General features: G+C 54.5%; 1 protein-coding gene across 3 annotated transcripts in view; it reads right to left on the bottom strand.

Moving 5' to 3' along the window:
* The window catches only part of vn (membrane-bound neuregulin protein vein), a 211194-nt gene that overhangs the window by 52310 nt on the left and 139172 nt on the right, over positions 1-19712 (bottom strand). For all 3 annotated transcript variants that reach the window (XM_076372471.1, XM_076372472.1, XM_076372470.1), the window contains one exon: positions 14836-14978. In XM_076372471.1, coding sequence (XP_076228586.1) covers positions 14836-14978 — 143 coding nt within the window. The remainder of the gene's footprint in view (positions 1-14835; positions 14979-19712) is intronic.

Here is a 19712-nt window from a genome sequence, read left to right as displayed (position 1 = left end):
TCGCGAAAGAATCCGGTGCCGCACGGCGGAGCCGGCCCATTGTTCCCCGTCCTCTTTGAAATCCGCTGCGCGGCACGATTTTCGTCTCGTTTCTTATTCTCTCCGGCTACCGTTTTCACTCCTCCCTTTGTCTTTGGCCGTGTTTCCTGCGAAGCCGGGCTCTCTTCTCCTCCTCGGCGTCCCCCAGCGAGCGATACAGGTCCGGCGTTTCGGTCGATCTCGACTTTATGCAGTCCCCGGCTCCGTTTTTCAACGATCCCCCGCTGCGAGCGGCAGCCGGGTATCGACTCGCGTCGCATGCGAACGATTCGCTTTGCGTCGGATCGCGCCCGGCGTTCCATCGGGTCGAATAAGTATCTCGAATCCGCGAAGCGAACATGAGCGACGTAGAGATTGCTCGTTAATTCTGAATTATACTTACACGCGTCGTTTTCGTTTCCTCGGTGCAAACCCGATACGAGTCGAACACGTGGAACGTCCGACGACTCCCGGCAGCGTGACGCTCGCCGACCGGAAGAAGACCGAATTCGATTCGGCCGCCGTCGAACCGCATTTTCCCTTCCGCGGTCTTCCCTTTCTCATCGTAATTTAATAGCCTCCGCTCGCAGTTCCCGGCGCGGTTCTGTTTGCCTTCTAGATCGGCGGAGAGAAATCTCGGCGGCGCGCTCCACTTGCCGAGATCTATGAATTTTTTCTCTCGCCGAATGGAATTGCATCCGCCGCTAACCGAGACAAGTCCCCCGGCCGCCGCCCCCTCGTCGTCGCTGCGGCTCAGCCGGCTCTGCGCATCGCCCTCTGTTTTTCGATTAATCATCCCGACGCGATTCGGGTGTGTATCGCGAGCGAGCGCGAGCGCGAGGCTCGTCCGCCGTTTCGGAAGTCTGATCATCCTGATCGAGTGGATCCAATCGCGTTCCCGTGTACAGCGGACCGCGAGCATTGAATCAACAGCTCGTTTGCTTTATTGAATTCTGACAATATTGCGGGATATAGTGATGGATCGACGGTCCGGGGCACGCGGGGAGCGCCGTACCGGGGGCGGAGGACAAACGGGGGGCGGTATTGGGCTAATGGCTACTCTGAAATTAATAGGGAACGCATTAGATTGTGTAACTCGGCCCAGTATAGATGTCGGGCGGAAGTGATTAAAATTGATCCGGCAATGAATCCGTGAACGGCACCTACGGCGCGAAACGGCTTTAATCGCGTTCCAGCACGGCTCACGGCTCATCGTTTCACCGGCAGAAAACCTTTCATCGTCATCGGGGCGCGTCCACCTGGCTAATGACTTTCGCTTCCGCGATTAATAATGGAGGCGTCACGCTCTTCCGCGCTTCCCGCGTTTCATTCGTTCGGTTCGCGACTCGCAAAATATTCTGCCCGCTCTGGATGCGTGTCTAACGACGATATCGAACCGTGCTTCGAAACGTTTCCAACCTCTCTCTCTCTCTCTCTCCCTCTCTCTCTCCCTTGTTTTATTCTCCTCGTCCCCGCGTTGCCCCCGTTCCCCACTCTGGACCGAGCTCTGACCTGTTTAAGCAGATTTCGAGGGAAATGAACGGGAACCGCGGCAGTAGTAATTCTCGCGGTTCAACGGTCGGCTTATTCTATCGAGAGCGCATCGTGAAATCGGCCCGCTCGCGCGGATCGGTTTTCGCGCGACTCACACTGCCTGCCCCGAGGGTAATTCCGTCGCGATACATCGCCGTCGACGATCGGCACCGCGCTCCGGCTCGAAGAACGGTGCGCGGGGGAGGCCGACTCTCGACGTTTCTATCTTTTCGCGTGGATTGCCGCGCGGGCCAGACGCGGGGCGGAAAGGGGACGACGGAGGTGGAGCGGCGAACAAGAGGAAGCGGGAGCAAAGATTACGCCCCCGGGGTTACTGCAGGGAAATGCACTCTTCTGCGTCTAACCGGGCACTCAGCCGTGCGTATCTTTCCGCGCGGAGACCGTTCGCGATCAAAGTTCCGCGTCTCTAAGACGTTCCCGCTCCGCGTCTCCCCGTTCCGTGAAAGGGAAGCGTTCGGGGCGAGCGACGCGAGGTAGATTTCTTGTTTAGATAACCCCGGCCGTTTGCGTACTAATACGGGCGGAGCTACGTGCGAGAGGATTCGACGAACGGTGGATTTCCGACGGCCGTCCGCGTGCGTACGGTTCAGATCGATCGGGTTCGAACGCGTGGCAACCGACTGGCCGCGCTCGGAGGCGAGCGACGCGGGTCAGACAGGCCACGCCGCGTCGGGCGTATAGTTTAATTTTATTAGCCATTCGCTGCAACGGCGCCGGGCTCCCGGTTGCGCCTTAAGTTCCCGGCAAGTTTGATATATTCCGCGTCTAAGTAGCTTCCGCTCCGAGCGTAAGCCGAATTCTCCGTGGCCCGCCCCCGAGTTCGCCCCCGCGTTTTAGTCCCCGAGCACCCGAAGCCCGGAGTAAGCTACTTTTGTCTAATTTCGGCCGGGCCGAGTTTCGAGCGGGTAAAAACCGTCTTACAGTTGCTACGCGTCGGCGACTGGCGAAGCGCGCGACTGAAAACTGAGAGAATCCGGTAGTTTAGTCTGTTGCGCGATTGACTGGACGTTAGACTGTTGGGAAAATGTGGAGGAAGAGGCTGCTTTCGGCGTGAGACGTTGTTCCTTGACTCAAAGTTTAACCCTTTGCACTCGGAAGTATTTCGCTGGAAATACTTAACGTTTTCTAACTATACAAACACGATATTTCTTTAAATGAACTCAAAGAATAATCACAAGTAAATTGAAAGCTTTTTTATCCGAATATTTTATCCGATATATAAATATCAAATTTTATAGTTCTACTGCATCGAATCAAGTGGTGACTGAGAGTCACCTCTCGAGTGCAAAGGGTTAAAACAGTGCCCGCGCCTCCGAACGTCAATGAATTGAATATATAAGATTTAATAATCTCCAAGCTCATCAGACTTGTCCTTCATCGCGCTACGCTCTCGAAAAAAAGAGAGAGTGTTCCGTGGAACTTCTAAGCGACATTTGGAAATACGAAGATAAATCTCCGGATTCTGCAGGAATGCAGATGAAATCATTGTTCAAACTATTAGCTGTAGGTACCGAAGCCATTAATAACCGGCACGAATACGAACACGAGATCTTCCATCCGTTATACTATCGATTGAACGTGCGCTATCGCCGGGACTCGCACGCGAGCCGTAATCGCCGCGTTGTTCAGTAATGCATTTTTTCGTCCCGTTGTTTGTCGCGCGAACGGCGATAATGAAAGAATAGAGTGTCGCGGCGCTAGCCGGTCATTACTCTTCGACGCGGCCGGGCAGTCTGGACGGTCGAAGGATCGCGATACGCCTGACAGTTTAATCAAACATTATGTTTTCATCGGGAGAGACCGCGACTCGCGCGAATCCCACCGATTGCATGACGGTAATTTATCTTAAATGCCCGCTCGCGACGAGTAAACGCGCGGCCGCGCGTGCTCCGGCCCATTTGGTATCATTATTCCGCACGGTTACCTTCTTTTTTTCTCGCGACAAGACGAATCGCGTCTGTTTCTCTCGGCCCGATATCGTCCCGTCCGTCGAGCGCGACGTTCCGCGTGAGCAAGGAGAACAACGGTGGAAAGAAAAAGCAGCGAATTAATTTCGTAATCGACTTTGCGCGTTCCATTCGGCCCGCACGGCGGGAGAGGGGAGGGGGGCAGCAGGCCGCACGATTGAATCGCAGCTGGCAAATTAAGCACCGAATCACGTTCCCGGTATTCCGCGGCAATATCGGATGTTGATCAATGATACGTACCAACAATTATTTTAGTAGCGAGACGGGGCGAAAATTGAATCGGGCATTGAAATAAAATTTCAACGGGCAATCGAATCGTACGCGCGCCGCGCCGCGCCGGGACCCGTGGAACGAAAGAAATTGCCGCTAATAAACGATCGCCGATATTCGCGAGCGCATTTTTCCGCGATTATTCCGCGCGCCGTGCAGCTCTCGAAAAGAATATTTAATATCCGAATCTACTGCTTGCCGTGCGATCGACTTTCCCACGGAGCAGAATAATTAGCTTCCCTTTTACGAGGACAGTCTCCCAGCGACTTTCCGGTGTCGTCCGAATTTCCCTAAAATTCACAGCTGGCTCGCGGAAATTCCAGCTGTTTTTCGCTGCCGCGAACATGCTCGTCGAGCGGCTCGCTTCCGTCAAAAGGATCCCGCCAGTGGATTTTCATTCGGAAGGAGAAGAAGCGGCCGCGGATCCCATTCAGAGCGATATAACGTGGAAATGTAAAGGGGAACCGTAATAAACCGTTGAATTTCATCGAGAAAAATTGACTGACTTTGCGCGGAGCGAGTCATGCAATTAGCACGCGCTTATTACCGCTCTCAAAAACGAAATCTCCGCGGCGGTTATTTACGCGAGCGCGGATTCGTTCTGTTTCAGTGGAACGAGTCGGTCGTTGGTCAGACGGAAGAGATTCCGCGTTCCGTTTCCCCTCGACGGCCCCGTCCGCCTTCATATTCCCCGCAATTAATGAGAATAAATGTTTCGCCGATCGAATCCCGGCGTCCGTGCCGTTCCGCTCTCAGACCCTAAAATCCGCGCGGTTTCGAAATAAATCTCGCGGTCCATTAAAGACGCGGGGGGAGGAAAAAGGGCGAGGAGCCGGCAACGCAAACCGAGACGCTTTTCTTCCGAAGCTCCCGCGGAACTTTCAAGTTTATCTTGTTCAGTTCCGCGGGTAACAAAGTTCGACGGTAAATTCGCGAGACAAGCGGGCAGAACGCGTCGAGCCCGAGTCGAATGCGCAGCTGGAAATACCTTGGCGGAACACGAGCAGCAGCAGCCCGCCGCGCGTCTGGCTTTACAGAAAATTCCATGGGTCGCGAGCGCAGGTGACGTCTGAACCCGCGCGCGCGACCCGCCGCGTCCGGGAACCGAGCGGCTTTTGCGGCGGCCGAGCCTTTTGATCCCGCGATTGGATTGCACCCTCGCGCGCAACACGCGCGACGATCGCCGAAGCGCATTTCCCGTGGAATTGCGCCCGCCGGGAACGATCCGAAGGTCGCGCGTGTCGTTTCGATTAACGTTCCGATCCGATTCGATCCCGTCGCGCGTGACGAGGCTCGCGGTTGCGCACGGCGAGCGAAATTTTCACCGCGAGAAAGGACGAGCCCGGCAGTCCCCGGAAGGGGCTTTTTGCCGCGGTGTAAAACAGCTCCTCCGCGGGGCGAGTCGCCCGTGAAAAATTCGAGCATCGGGAGGATCGCCGGCCGTTTCCGGGCGACGATAAATAAGCGAACAAGCAGCCGCCGGCCCTTCTTTTTCTCGGCTCCCCCGTGAAAAACAGGAATTACCCCGGTGATAATTAAACTGTTGTTTTGCGCGCGGGGGCTAATTAGCGACGCGATACGAATGGAAACGAACAAAAAGCGACGCCGGCCGCGCCTTTGAGAACGCCCGATTGTAATGGTAGATGGCTCTTTGGTCCGCTCGCGTAATTCTGGTGTTTCTCCCTGGCCGACGGACCGGCGACTTCTACTTCAGTTTCTTCTTCTTCCTCTTCTTTTAATTCTTCTGCTTATTCTCTCGGGGTAAGCGTGTTTGTTCCGCGTTCCGAAGAGTATTGAACGAGCCACGGCTCCGCGAGCAACCGTTGACGGATGCGCGCACTCTCCCGCGGTAAACACCGGACGGTTCTGTCTGCTCGTCGACTCGACTGCCATTGTAGGCTGCCGGGCCGCACGAAATTTCGCGCCGCTTCCCCAATACAGCCGCCGCGCGACATACACGCCCGCGTTCCCCGAAATGGGGCTGAATCGCGCGCGGCGGTTTCTGCGCCTGCATCGCATTACGCTGCGAATTGGCCGACGAGCGCGATTGAAATTCGACGGAGTACCACTTCACGGAACGAGCTCGCGATTAAGTAACAATTCCAGGCTGTTGCACGCTCTTCTCTCTCTCTCTCTCTCTCTCGCTCTCTCTCTGGCTGCGACTGCATACCGCCAACGCTGCTGCTCTATGGCGCTACTCGCGTGGAGAGCATAAAAGAGTGGATACTGGATGACTCTTTCATCGTGTTACGCGTTTAACTGTTCTGTGCTTCGGTGGCGCAAAGGGACCGGTGGCATCCTTGAACAGTGCTAGAGCGTCGAACGGTCGCTGTTCGTTCGAATCGTTTGGAATTTCCATCGATTAAAGTATCAACAATCGGCACAGAGTATCTCGCTCTATCGACGATGTCAGTCGATTCTTTTATATCTCCCGATCTTTTCTACGTCATAAACTCCTCTTTACAGCTTCCGGATGTATCGTATAATACTTTCAGAAACCGAGACATTAACCCTTTGCACTCGAGAGGCGACAATGGGATTTTATTTCCCCATTTCACGTATCAACAGATTACTCAAGATTTAACGTTAAATTCGGAATTTCACAATTTTGATGCACCAATCGAGTGACTGAGAGGCAGCTTTGGAGTGCAACGGGTTAATATTCTCAATTTTTCCTAAACAGTTCCTAGCTGCATTTACTTTCCAAAACTGACCAGTAGAAAAGGCAAGCAATGGACAGACATCCCAAGGAACGCTCAGCGTCTTATACACCAGATAGAAGTTTCTCGTGTTTTCGAGGGGAGGGCAGCGTTCTAAACTACGGAGCGCGATAACAGGACCACGAGTAAGATACTCGTGACGGATTCGTTCGCAGGGGGATACAGGGTAAGCGATCCGACGTCAATTATTATACACGGGATTCGCGGTTGTTCCTCGAAGTTCGAGGGAAGTTTGTATCGCCGGGACGCATGCCCGGGTCTCGCGTCTAGTCCGTCGTCGGGTCGCGGAGGGCTCGTCGGAGCGAAGAGCCGCGGCGGGACGGCAGTTTCCCTCGCTGCAGAATTTCTCGGCGTTGCCACGCCGAACTCGGCTGCTAGCTTCGCAGCTATCGCTGCTGTTGCGTCACGACAGACTTCGCGCGGTAATGGCGCATAATATTATTCCTCTGTTTCGCGGGCGGTGGCTCCGAGGCCGCGGAAAGGGTCGACCGCTAACTAACCCCGTGTTTAATTTATCTAAGTGCGCGAAGTTCGACCGTGGTATCGAGAATATTTCGAGCGAGCCGGCTCCGAGGACCCGCGGAACTTTATGAAGGGCCATTCGCGCGACGACCGACGTTGCCAGCGAACGCTCAGACTCGTCGGCGCTCCTTCGCGAAACCGTTTACGAATGCGGAACTCCAATTTCCTGTAACATGCTTTTCCACGTCGCGTACCATTGATTTATCGTCCCCGCTTATTCCCCTCAGCGTCCAATAACATTCTGCCGCTCTCTCAATATCGTTCGACCCGACCGGTCCTGGGTATATCCGTTTCGAGCATCGTTATTCCAGCTTCGAATCTTAACCCCTTTTCGCGAAATTACTGTGCATTAACGTCCACGAGGGTCTCGAGAGTTTCACCAGTCGGTCAGAAGCCAATGCGGTTAACCCGGCTTCCTAATATTCCCGGATTTTTGCGAATTTTCGGGGAATAAATAATATTATATTTAGTTATTCAAGGATTCACCGGTTTCTCTTAGGTCGAGCAGTTTCTTTTATGGCTTCTGAATGCGTATAATCGTTCCGCAAGCTGCAACGTTAATTTCCTCAATGTTTCCCCGGATTAACCGCGTTGGCTTCCGATCGACTGATATACCGCTGCTTCGCCTCGTAGCGAGGGTAAATAGAAACGCTAACAATTATTCAGTACAGCGATTCTTGCGTTACACTGTTCTCTATTTGCTTGCTCTTTCAAATATTCCCGTTCGACGCGCGTTATCTTCAAGCAACTCGCGAACGTTACCCTTTGCAGTCCAAACTGCCTTTAGTCTCTCACTTTGAGGTTCACGTCGACGTTATTCAATTACGGCTTAATATGACGCTCTATTTAATTATTCAAGAATATTTGGGAGTCATTGAAATGTTACCTTTAAATGGTACCTATTGACGAAACCTCCTGCGAGGCATATTAGAGCCCTGGGTATTTTTACCATAGGAATAAAAGCCCAAGGAACCGTTACTTCGGCACGTTTCGCCAGTTTCGTAGATTTACCATAGTTTCACCTACCATAGTTTCGCGCCTACCCAAAGGTCTATAAAAACCCACGCAAGATACGGAGACGACAGATGTACAAGATAGATTCAAGCTAGACAAACGAGACGAGTATACAGACATCGTACACACTCGCCGCTGACAAGTATTACTGAATTCTCTTAACGAACAGCAAGTTGTTTCCACCGAAGTGAATATTAATACAGTCCACTTCCAATCAGTGCACAAAGTCGGCGTGCGACGTACGGGTTTCGCTGTTAAAATCTCGAAATAGAGAACGCGTGCTCAACGGACTGCTAAGGGTTAATATCAGAACCACGGAATATCACCGCGGAAGAGTATTCGGCTGTTCTCTCGCACGCATCCCGGCGCAATCCGTTTTTCTTCCGAACTCGCACCTGAACCCAGGCTCCGCGGAGCGTGTGCAACGTGTCGCCGCGTCTGGCAAGTGGTACGAGCAAGTAGTACGGACGACGTATACTCAGACGGAGTGCGTTCCACTCCACCGAGGCCGGTGGTTGTTTATCCAGCCTGTCGTCGCGACGACGGGGCCCGCGGAGTCGCGCAGACAGTCACGGAGTTTCCGGCGGGCTGCGTCTTCTTCTTCTTCCCCGAAACAATGCGAGCGACCGCTCCCGCGGAGTTTATTCGTTAGCCGCGCGCGGGGAATGTTTTACGCGACGGTTATCGCGGCTTCCTCGCGGCGTCTCCGCCTCGAATATTCTTTCCCCGGATCCACCCTCGCGGCTCGACAAAGCTTGGAGCGTGAATCGCTCAAGGGACCTCCCGTCTGGCTCTTCTCCTCCCGCTTTGTCTTCGCGTCGAGCTGGGACAACTCGAATTACCGGTACGCCGCGGAATTCGGTAAACGTGGTGTTAAGCGCCCAAAAATGACAGGACACAGGGAAAGTCGCATTGATTGGCCGCTCGGTGGATGCTCCTTTTTCCTATAAATATGCCTCTTTTCTTTGAGCGTCAGTTAACATCGGCTCGCGGAATCGACAACCACCCAGTCTCAACAAACGTAGAAACAAGCATCTAAAATCAACCTCTGTGTTGATGAATTGTTAGAATCACTGTACTACTTCAACATTGTACTTTCAACCCTTTGAACTCCGTAGGCTCCAATATTGCAGCAGTTCTAATATTAAATATTTCAATGAATCTTAAGAAAACTACTTTAAGATTATTAGATCTTCCAAATGTACAAAGTTTGTACTAAGAAGGGAATTAAAGGTATAAGAAATGTTATAACATTGTTAATTTTAGTAGGACCACTATCAAAATTGGTAGGAGTTGCTGGCATATCAGAAAACTATGTGGAGTGCTAAGGGTTAAGTGTGAAATTATATTTTTTTTGGTGAAACTAAACAAACCAGTTCAACAACCTTATTACCCTATCACTGTAAGAAGTCAAAGTCGAAAACCGAAGTAACTAATCTCGTCGCGGACGCGCGAACGTACAGTTTACCATATAATCTCCGCTATACTCGGCGCCGTTCCGCGTAGACAAACGACTTATAAGAAACCCAACTTCTGTCTGTTCATTGTTTCGACGGTTATAACGCGGATGATCGTTCCCGACGAGACGCGAGGATTATTCATACAGTCCCATAGAACGCTACGAGACGAGAAGAGAGCAGACGGGGGTTGCTCTAAAACCTCGCCGAATTCGTAGCCGGGGAAGCGTTTCTCATTACGGTTAAGCTGCTCCGCTTATCAGCTACCTTTAAGCAATCGTACACCGGCGAGTTCGCGAGGTTGCCGGCGTAAACCCGCTCGTAAGAAAATCCTGCCGGATTCCGGGGCATCGTTGCCCTTTCCGGGAACCTTCAAAAGGACTCGCGGCGAGATGTGAAAGAATAAAAAAGAACGAACGGACGCGAAAAGAAAGGGGGAACGGGGCGAGAGAGAGTGAGAGAGGCGAAAGAGGAAAGCTTCTAAAAGGGTCGTAAGTCAAGGGGCGGGGACTTCGGGATGGAACGATCTCCGGTTCCCCGTAATCCGACGCGAGCCGTACACTCGACCGGCTCGCTTTTAATTAATTCCGTAAGAATGGCGAGAGCCAACTGGATCCACGATACCCCCCGCCCCTACGGCAGCCGTCAAGAAACAATGCTCCGAAAGACAACACTGCGCGGAGCGGAGTGAGAGCGTATCGCTCTCGGCGTTAGCATCCGCGAGACTCAACGACGCAGCGAAGTAGGGCTTACCTTCCGCTCGTAATAGCTGCTATTTCGTCATTCCTTCGGCCCCTCGCCGCTCCGCTCGACGCCGACTCGCGCGCCTGCACACCCGCCCCACCTCCTAATTGTCCCTGTTTCGCGTCTCTTCACCTTCGAGAGCATTAAACGGAGGGAGACTCGAGTGTTCCTTTGCTTTTCCTCTTCGCCTTCCTATCTTCCTATCCGGGGATCTCTCCCCGCCCACCTTTTATCGTTATCCGGCCGATCGACGCTTAACCGGCGTCGTCGGCCGCGTCGCCGATAATCAGCGGAACAACGACTCCCATCGTTCACTCGTTAAGTCGCGGCGCACCGGCGAGCGGAACTTCGCCGAAGTTTGCCAGGGTTCCTCGGTATCGCGCGGAGCCTCGTTAACGCTGGAACTACCGGACGGGTCGACGTCACACATTTTCGAGTCCTCTCGCGAGCTTCGGAAAGAATAGGAAGCGAGGGGGGAAGCTAATGCAGGTGTTCAACCCTTTGCGGACGAAGGTTTTTAGAAATGTAGGAAACCTTCGATAGACGAAGCTAGATTGTCTATCAATCGCTTAATCAAGAGAAGAGAAGGAAGCTACGTGCTGATCTCTAACTGTCGATTAATTGCATCACTTCTCTGCAACTCAGTCTTCCAAATATGAACATTTCATCTCAAATGTCGACATTCGTCAAAGGGTTAATACTAGGACTACTTTCGGTTTGTTCGTTTGCAATTATTGATATCTTCGAAACTTTAGATATTCTAAGTGATTTTGGACATAGTTTCCTCTGGATACTATAACCAACGTCTGAAGAAACCGAAAACGTTACATTCTTTATAGGGATCACATCGTAATAACGCTTTGCAGTCGAACGCGATGACGACTTCGAGCTTCCATATACAAAATCAAAAGCTCCGAATAAACCATTTAACAATTCTAACAACGGAAGATACTCCTGGTACTTAAGATTTCGATACACAATTCAATCATTGAAGTTTCAATGGTTTGAGTTCGTAAAGGGTTAAACGTTCCGAGCGACGCCTAACTGGAAAATCATCAATTAGATCACTCGACGGTTCAGGCGTTAAGTCCCCGCAACGTCGGAAGGATGTTTGTTCCGAGCGGAATCGGTCTGAAAAGAGTGAAAGCCGGCGCGCAACCGGCCACCTCGATTCTCCGGATCGCGGAACGACCCTTTGTCCGCCGGTGAAAGAGCTCGCCCTCCCTCGCGGTGATTCGCGCGGCAGCTCGCGCATACGCGACCGGGGCTCGTCGCGTCGCGCGTGTCTCGGTTTTTACAATTTCGCGTGCATTCCGGCCGCGCGTGCTCTCCCACACGCCGCGCTCAAAAGAATCCCGCGCCCCCTTTTTCCCTAGGCCCCGCCGGGAACCGGGTGTTTGACCGCTCGAGGATTTCTTCCGCGTAACTTAAGCACGAAACCTCGTCACCGGCTCCCCGGTGACGTCATAGAAAAAGAGCCGCGACTCTTTCACGCGGCTGCGGGATTCAAAGATACTCCCGCTCGTATTTTGCGCGGTTTCAAAGGACCGCGCGCCGGCGGAACGAGAAGACTCCGCGACCCTTCGGCTAGAGTAACGTTTCGTTATCTCGAACTCCTACCGCGGAACCGTGGTTTCTTATTACCGGTCGCGTGTAAAGGTTCTCGCTTGCTTGTGCATCACTCTACTGATTCGATGATCGAAATCTCGGAATCCCCGAGAACTTCCGCGTACAGCGTGGACGTGCTCTTTGGTTTGTACAGAAATCGCGGAAAGTTCGACGCGTTTTCCAGCGATACAGCTGATGTTCGTTAGAGATTTCAAACGATGAAGAGATCTAACGTTGCATCTATTCTTCACGAACTCGACGATTTTATAAAATTCGCCACTCTACGTCTTCTACCGACTTTCTCCGTTTTCGTTATTTCGCATTCGTCCGCTTGTTTCTCGATTCCCGATAGTGTTCAGTGTCGAACGCTCCCCAGTGTCTGTCAATCGACTAGCGGATTAGGACACTGCGTTCTCCGCATTCGTCGAGTCGTTCTTCTCCAAGGCCAACAGGCATAATTTCATTGATCTCGGCGGCGTAGCTCGGCAACGCGTAAGTCAGCCCTCTCGCGGGGCAAACGACGCGGAACGCGCGTTATTGTATCAAGTTACACCTCCGCAGCAGTAAAGCGCGTGCCGTTGCAGTCGCGACGGCAATTGTTAGAGCACAGTGCGGCGTCGAGCGCTCGCATTCGAGCCCGTAGTAAAAGTTTGTGGTAAATGTTATTGTAGTCTAGCGAGCGGCGCGCTCTTTCGGGGAATTCTAGGCTTATAAACGTTACCACAATCTGTTACCACGATCGAGCGTTAACCATGGCTGAGGCCAAAGTCACGGCCGCAGCGTTGAGACGCGGCTCAACGAGTCTCGCCGTTTGCGGCGATAACAGCTATGCGGCCGAGGCGATAGTCGATTCCTCGTTTCCCCTGCACGGTTCGCGAGTTCGACGTTTTCTCGTCGATACGTTCTGTTTTCTCTGCTCGAGGAATAATTATTCTAATTTCCACGGCAAAAAGATTGCCGATCGTTATTGGAAGCCAGCAAGAAGCACCCGGGAACTGGAGGAGATATTCACGCTCGGAGAAGCTGGATTTCTGCGATCTGCGCACGGGTTACGCCGTGGAACGAAGAACGCAGAGAATTTCCGCGTCCTCGGGCAGACGTTCGCGTCGGTCCATCGTTCCAGGATTTACGAGCCGCTCGAATACACGCGTGTGTACCAAAACGGATAGCTGACCCACCATCAGCAGTTCAGAGCTATATGAAACCCTGACGTGGCTGGCAGGGTTGTAATTGTCGCCCTTTGTCCGTCACACGAGCTCGTAGCACGACGGCGGCGGCGAACCGCAAGCTTTCCAGGCTGCGCCGGAACCGCCGAACTATGCCGGCATTATCGCATCAGCTGCTTAATCCCTGGTTTATCCTGCGCGATTACAGGCCCATAAATCGTATATCTTCCGCGCCCTTCCTCCGGCGCGATCATCTTTTTCCGCCTTTCAAGCTGTCGGGAATAAGTCGCGTCCGATATGGAAGTTGCGGCCGCGTTTCGCCGTCGTTGCAGCTGAGGTCGAAGAGTCGATCGGGGATCAAGGGCGATACGCTATCGGCCGACTTTCCTATTGGACACGGTTTACTCGCGACAGCCACGGACGAAGCTACCGAATCTACTATTCTTTTCCCCGCAGCTTTGTTCCCCTCGCGACGCGATGCGACGCGACGCGGCGCGACCGCTTTCGAGTATTCCGCCGCTTAAGCGGTTCTTTGTGGCCGAGACTCGAGTGTCGGCCCCGGTGAAGAGCGGTTTCCTGCTGCGCACGGTATTTTCGACAGGAATCGAGAGGAATTCCCTCTCGCCCGAGCAGCGACGGCAATTCCTTCGAACCGGGCGGGCGGTATCTCGTATCGCGGTTGAAATTGCACCGGCGGTGAGTTACGTGTTCGTAACAGGTTACGAGGAACGAGTTTCGCCGTCGGCGTCCGTTGCCAACCGTGGAAACTACCGGGCCACCGTGCTTTTTCCCCCGTTTAACTGTTTCCCTTCGGCGCACTTCTCCGCCGGCATAAATACACCCGCGAGAAGGCGTCTACCAAATGTTGCAGGTATTATGAAAACCCGTAAACTAGAGTTCGGCCGGCGGATTTGCCCGCCGGAAGTCTACGACGAATCGATCGGCGAGAAGCTAAGAGAACCCCGGTCAACTTCGCGACGGTTTCTTGCCGCGGAGCCGTTCGACCGCTGGGTTTCGACTAATTGCCGTTATTCGGTGTGTGTGTGTGTGTGTGTGTGTGTGTGTGTTTCCGCGAGCCTGGAAAAATGATTTTCCCCGGAGCAACGCGATCGGCGAGATATTCGCAGCTGGCGGAAGCCGCAAAGTGGCGAGCCGCGAGCCGTGCGATTATTTTCACGCAGAGGCGAACTACGATTTCGCGACGGCTTCACGCACGATCGACGTTATGACAACAACGACCGGGAACTCGAACGTGCCCGGCGACCTCGCGGTTTATCCGCAGGTGTTCCGTCGGCCGGCCGATCGATCGGTCGCCGGAAATCCACCCGGCAACCGAACAAAACGCGTCGGACGCTCTTTTTGTTTCGAAGCCTCCCTCCCTCCCTCCCGCGTCCTCTCTCTTTCCCGGCCGCTGTCTGTGTCGTCGATCGACGGGCACCGGTAACGAAGCTGCCGCGCGTATTCGAGGGAACGACGCTCCGGCCAGCCCGAATCGCAGAATTCCATCCCCTTTGAAACCGAAATACCGATACGCTCCACCGTACCTCGAAACGACTCTCGTGTCGGTGCCGTTTTCCGAACGTTTTCGCGCTACACCGTGTTACCGGCGAGATTGTTGAAAATACGAGTTACAACCGTTGCGACTGACCCGTCGCGAGACGACGCACGGTCGGTCGAGGATCGCGGCGCAGCCGGGATGAAGATATTCGCGCGAAATCGACGCCGCCGATAGTTCGATCGCGAGAAACACCATTCTATCGGCTTAATTTAATCCATAGAATGAAAGTGAACTTACTCGTTTCCGGAATTCTCGTATCGTGAGCGACTAGAAGCTGGGCCGCGAGCGAGGCCCTGTGTCCGGAAGTACTCTCCGCCACGCACTCGTATCTACCACTGTCCTCTAGCTTCGCGGAGGATATCACCACTTTCGATCTCCGCCTGCAAACAGATAACACTTCCGTTAGAACCTTTTCAATCGTGCCCTCCGACCTCCGATCTACGACTACGGGTCGAGTGGCAAGTTTCCAGGGACAAGGGGGACGGGAGTGTCAGAGCTCCATGCGAAAAGCTCGCTCGTGCTCGCGACGATAATTCCGTAGCACGGTTCCAATCGGGAGATTGGTGTCCTACGACCGGATTAGCTCGTTTATTATCTTTTCGACGGGTACACGGATCTCGAGACGGTCCCCGGCCCGTGTAGCATCGTCTGCTCCCTGGAGATGATTCCGCAAAGTTCGGGGCAAACAGGAAGTTTTGCCGAGACGCTCCGCCGAGGAGGATCCGTGCCGCCGCGGGGACGGGTTTAGAGGAGCCTGAAATTTCTGGACTTCTATCCGGCAGCGGGAGGAAACTCGTTTTTCCGTATGAAGAAGCCGAAACTTCCGAGGGAGCTCCGCGGAAGTTGGCCCCCGAGACGCGCCGGCAAATTTAATAACTTTTCGAACGTCGCGGATTACTCGCGGTCCGGATTCCGTCTCCCGGCGAGCATCGACGCCGATCGAAGCGTTCCCGCGGTCTCGAGGCGGCGCGGATCGGTTATCGGGACGAGGGAATTCTTTCGAGTATGCACGCGCGGCGAAACGTTCGAATCCGCCCCGAGCGGGATTCGGCGCCCTCCGGCCTCGGAATGTCTCGAATTCGAGGCGAGTACCGAGACGCGGTCCTCGGGAAGTCTCGGGGAATTCCGAGACATTCCGGGGCATCGAATTGCCGTGTCCGGACTGATTCGCATTTAGAAAGCGTCGAGTCGCCTCGCAATTGGAATTGAGACCTCTCGCGCCGCGACCCGGAACAGCCGAGGCGAGAACGACTCGTTACGCGAGAAGTTTGCGTTGGAAATAATGCTCGCCCCTCGGCGTACGCGGAGCCGTTCCCTTTAATTGGTCGTCTGCTTCCAATTATCGACGATGAAATTTTACGGCCGCTCCGTTCGTCTTTTTATTATATTAACGAGCGTTATTTGACAAGTCCCGACTAATTGCGAGGAGAGCCGTGTTACGCGAGCGATGCTCATTAGAAGCGGCGGGGAGACAGGGTTAAACGTCGATCCGCGCGGGACGGCCGCGCCGGCCGTGGAATTTCGAAACCGAGACGGAATAAAAGCGGACGCTCGCGCCTCTTTCAGGTAATTCTAGGCACGTCGGCGCGATGATTAACGCAACGCGCGGACGCAATTCCCGTGTCCGGCGCTGCACGAGCGCCCGGAATAATCCCTTAATCGGACTAAAATCGATGTTTTCCCTGGCGCCGGTCCAGTTATTAATTTCGCCACGTGGTCGCCGTACGGTTCCGAGGGAGCCGCTCGTCCCCGGATCCGCATTGCACGCGAAGGAGCGGTCCGCATCGTTTCTCCCGCATGGGTTTCCCGGATTTCGCTGCAGGAACTTTTAATTCTCGTTCTCCTGGGTCAATCGAAGCCGGGAACGGGGGAGAAAAAGAACGAGAAGGACAAAGGGGCGGCGGAGAGGGGTGGAAATCGTTGCTCGTAATGGTAGCGGGAGTTAAGGGAAGGGCCGGATAAGTACCTTTTCAGGTAGAGGCTAAAGCGAGCCGAGAAGTTAAAGGTAATGAAAGCGAAGAGGAGAGGATGGAACACAATTTGCGCGGTCCGGGATTAAGTTCAAGTTTTTCCCTTGCCCACCTTTATTCGTCCTTTATACGGTCCCTGCGCTCCCCCTAAACGGGCGCAGGCGTGTTTACGCAAATGTACGGACCGATTCGCGCCGGACTAACGAGAGATCGCGAATCTTCGGACTCCGCGGAACACCGGAGACTCCTTTTCCAGCTCGAATGAGAAGACAATAGAGTCGTTCTCGATTGAACTCGGTAACCGGGAGTTACTCGTCCAATCTTCCCTTAGGAGCCGAGACTAGCCTTCCTGGTTTAATGGAATGGTTGCACGGTGCGTTAGGCGACCGTGCTGGGAGCACGCGAAAATATTTGCACCGGTCGACGCGGAGTTAGGGGATCGAGCCGGCCGGACTAGTCTGTTCATCCCCTTTAAGCGATTTCGCATGCACGCGTCCGCGAGGTACGGCGCGCGCGAACACGGGAGAGCGAGAAACGCGGCCGCGCGGAGAGGAGAGGCGCGCGGAGCCGGAGAGGCTGGAGAGACGGACACGTGAACGAGTAAAAAAGAGTGTGTAGCGGAGGAGCGCGGAGATCGGGGCTACGGGGAGCATAGAGAGAGAGGGAGGGATAGAAAAACCGAGAAAGAGGACGAGAGAGAAGAAGAACCGAGCGATGGATCCGGCAGGGAAGGGTTTCTAATTTGGTGCCGCAGCAAAAATCGACACTCCGTCTAGACTACCGCCGGCTCTCCGCTTAGTACGCGCGTATATATGCCACCGCGATGGAGCGAGCCGGGAACCAGCGGGCAGAACGTGGGAGAGAGACGAGGCGAGGGGGCCGCGGACCAGGGGGAAGAAAGAGAAGCTGGAAGCACGGGCCGATGGAGAGAGATAAACCGAGATTTCTATTTATGTATTCCACCTCGTTCATGCCTCGGCCCGTCTTTCGCGCTCTCCTTTCATCTCGTTAGGTTTTTGCGGCCGGTTACCCTGCCCTCCCCGCCCTGGCCAGCCTCCTCCGGCCGCCTCCGTTTGCTCGGCCGCCGGCCTGGCCGGGCTGATGCGCGCACCACCATCCATCCCTCCTGGAGCCCTTTGACGCCGGCCAAAGGGAATCGATCCGTGGAGGATTTTCTAACGACCCAACGCGGCAGGCAAATCGCCAGGCAGGCAGGCAGGCGTCTGCCGCGTCTATGCGGCGTTCCCGGAGAGCTCAAGGCCGCCGGAGCGGGAAACCATCGCAAAGTTTCCGCGAAGAGAACGCCGCCGCGGCCCCGACGATCGAGTCTAGCCGAGCCTCCGCTCGCGGACCGGCTTTGCACCCTCGCCCCGGGATATCACGCTGCAGCGGGCCGGGCTTTCCCCGCGAACGGGCCGCGTTTACGCGTCGGAACGCCTTTTCTGGCTGCGGTTTCGCCGGCATTCGCGAACCGCCTCCGCGCTTTCAGCGGCCGTCAAAGACGCGGCCTCTTCCCGTAATGGTAACGGCGACGGAGCTTTTAACCGGGTTCCAGCGAAGTTCCGCGGCTGGCTCCTTCTTCCGAAGGAACATCGAACGCGCTCTTCCCTCTCGAACAGCCGCGCGAACGCCCGAAGTGTCGCCGGGAACCTTGATATTAGGCGGAACCCGGAAATTAAGGAGGCGGACGGACGAGGCTCGGGGGCGGCTCTGAAAAGCGACGGAAGCCGCCCGATTATGGGTACTCTGATATTCCGCGGAGCGGTGCCACTGCCAGCGAGATTAGGCGGTAACTCTGAAGCTTAGTTGGCTTTACCGTTAACGCTGGATTTTACGATGATCCTAAGTGAATGCAACCCGTCGACTTTCTCGCGAGTAAGTACCATCTCCGGTAAGAACCCTCCCGAGTTCCTGTTAATATTTCAATAACACGGTAGATCAGGCTCCGCCTCGAGCTCGGGAACTTCGCAATTTAGAAGCTTTATGGGTTTCCTTTCTATTCGACAGCTGATATTTCATCCGAAGTGTTCGGTTTCTTCCGGGAGACGGCGCCCGCGTTCCAGAGATCGTGGCTTTCGTTCGCGATTCGCGTTCGAGTCTCGGACGTCGCTGAATAGCTTTCGCCCGCGCGCTGCCGGAATCCAAATTCCCGTTCGCTCCGTTTTGCGACGAGCGCGGAGAACGGATACCGTAATGGCGAACGTTGCGGCGGGCACGGCGAGCGAGAACTATCGGTCTTGTAATGGAAACGGCGTGTCTTGGCGGGGCTGAAAAAGAGATACGCGGCTGAACGCCGCGAGAGGAGCGCCGGGAAGCAGGGCTTTCTTCGCCCCCTCCCCTCGCGAGCGTTTCTGTTTTTCTTCCATCTTGTAGAAGTAGTTAATGGTTTTCTTTTGGCCGGCTGTCTCGCCGCGTTAATGTTTCTGCCGCTTCAATGGAGCCTCTCCTTCTGTCTTTCCTCTCGAGTTTTCTTGCCGCAGCCACCCTCGACACCGAGGAAATTCTTCCGAGGGCGATTATTGTATCGGCGGCTCTTCCCGTCTTCCTCGCGAGCTTCCCAGCCTCCTCCTCTCCAACTTTCGGCTCCGCTCGAAACGGTTCCCTTGGTCAAAGAGAACGCGAAACGTCTTCCGCTCCGGCGAGACAGCGCGGAACCGAAATCTGCGAGCAACCAGGCATCTCGGGAGACGGGGAATTGAACGGAGAGCCTCGTCAGGTGAATATAGATCGCGTAATAAAGAGAAAAAGAGGGCGGAACGGTTCTCCGAGGGAGGGCCGCGAAGAATAAATTGTAAATCAACCGAGAAACCCGCTGAATCCGTGAATCCGACGAACCGCGGGCCTCGCCGGCGGAACGTCTGACTTATCACCGACGCGGATCCCCTTCGGCCCGGCGACGATTCGCGCTCCGAACGGAGCAATTTCGGTCGAGAGTTCCGTCGGACGGCGACGGGTATCGAATTACGCCCGTGTCGTCTGGAAGTCACCGCCGGCTCGTGGCTGATTTAACGAATCAGTTACGTTGGCGAGATACGAATAACGATGGCCAGACAACGCGACGCTTCTCGGTAGTCCCCGACGAGACCACGACGAGAGCGTGCTTTCTAATTTTAGCCGGGACAGCTCAGTGCCGTAGCGCTCCGT

Source organism: Nomia melanderi, chromosome 12 (genome assembly GCF_051020985.1).
Source record: "Nomia melanderi isolate GNS246 chromosome 12, iyNomMela1, whole genome shotgun sequence".
In the NCBI taxonomy this organism is placed as follows: Eukaryota; Metazoa; Arthropoda; class Insecta; order Hymenoptera; family Halictidae; genus Nomia; species Nomia melanderi.
The sequence above is the reverse complement of the archived record's forward strand: the minus strand, read 5'-3'. Positions and strand labels throughout refer to the sequence as shown.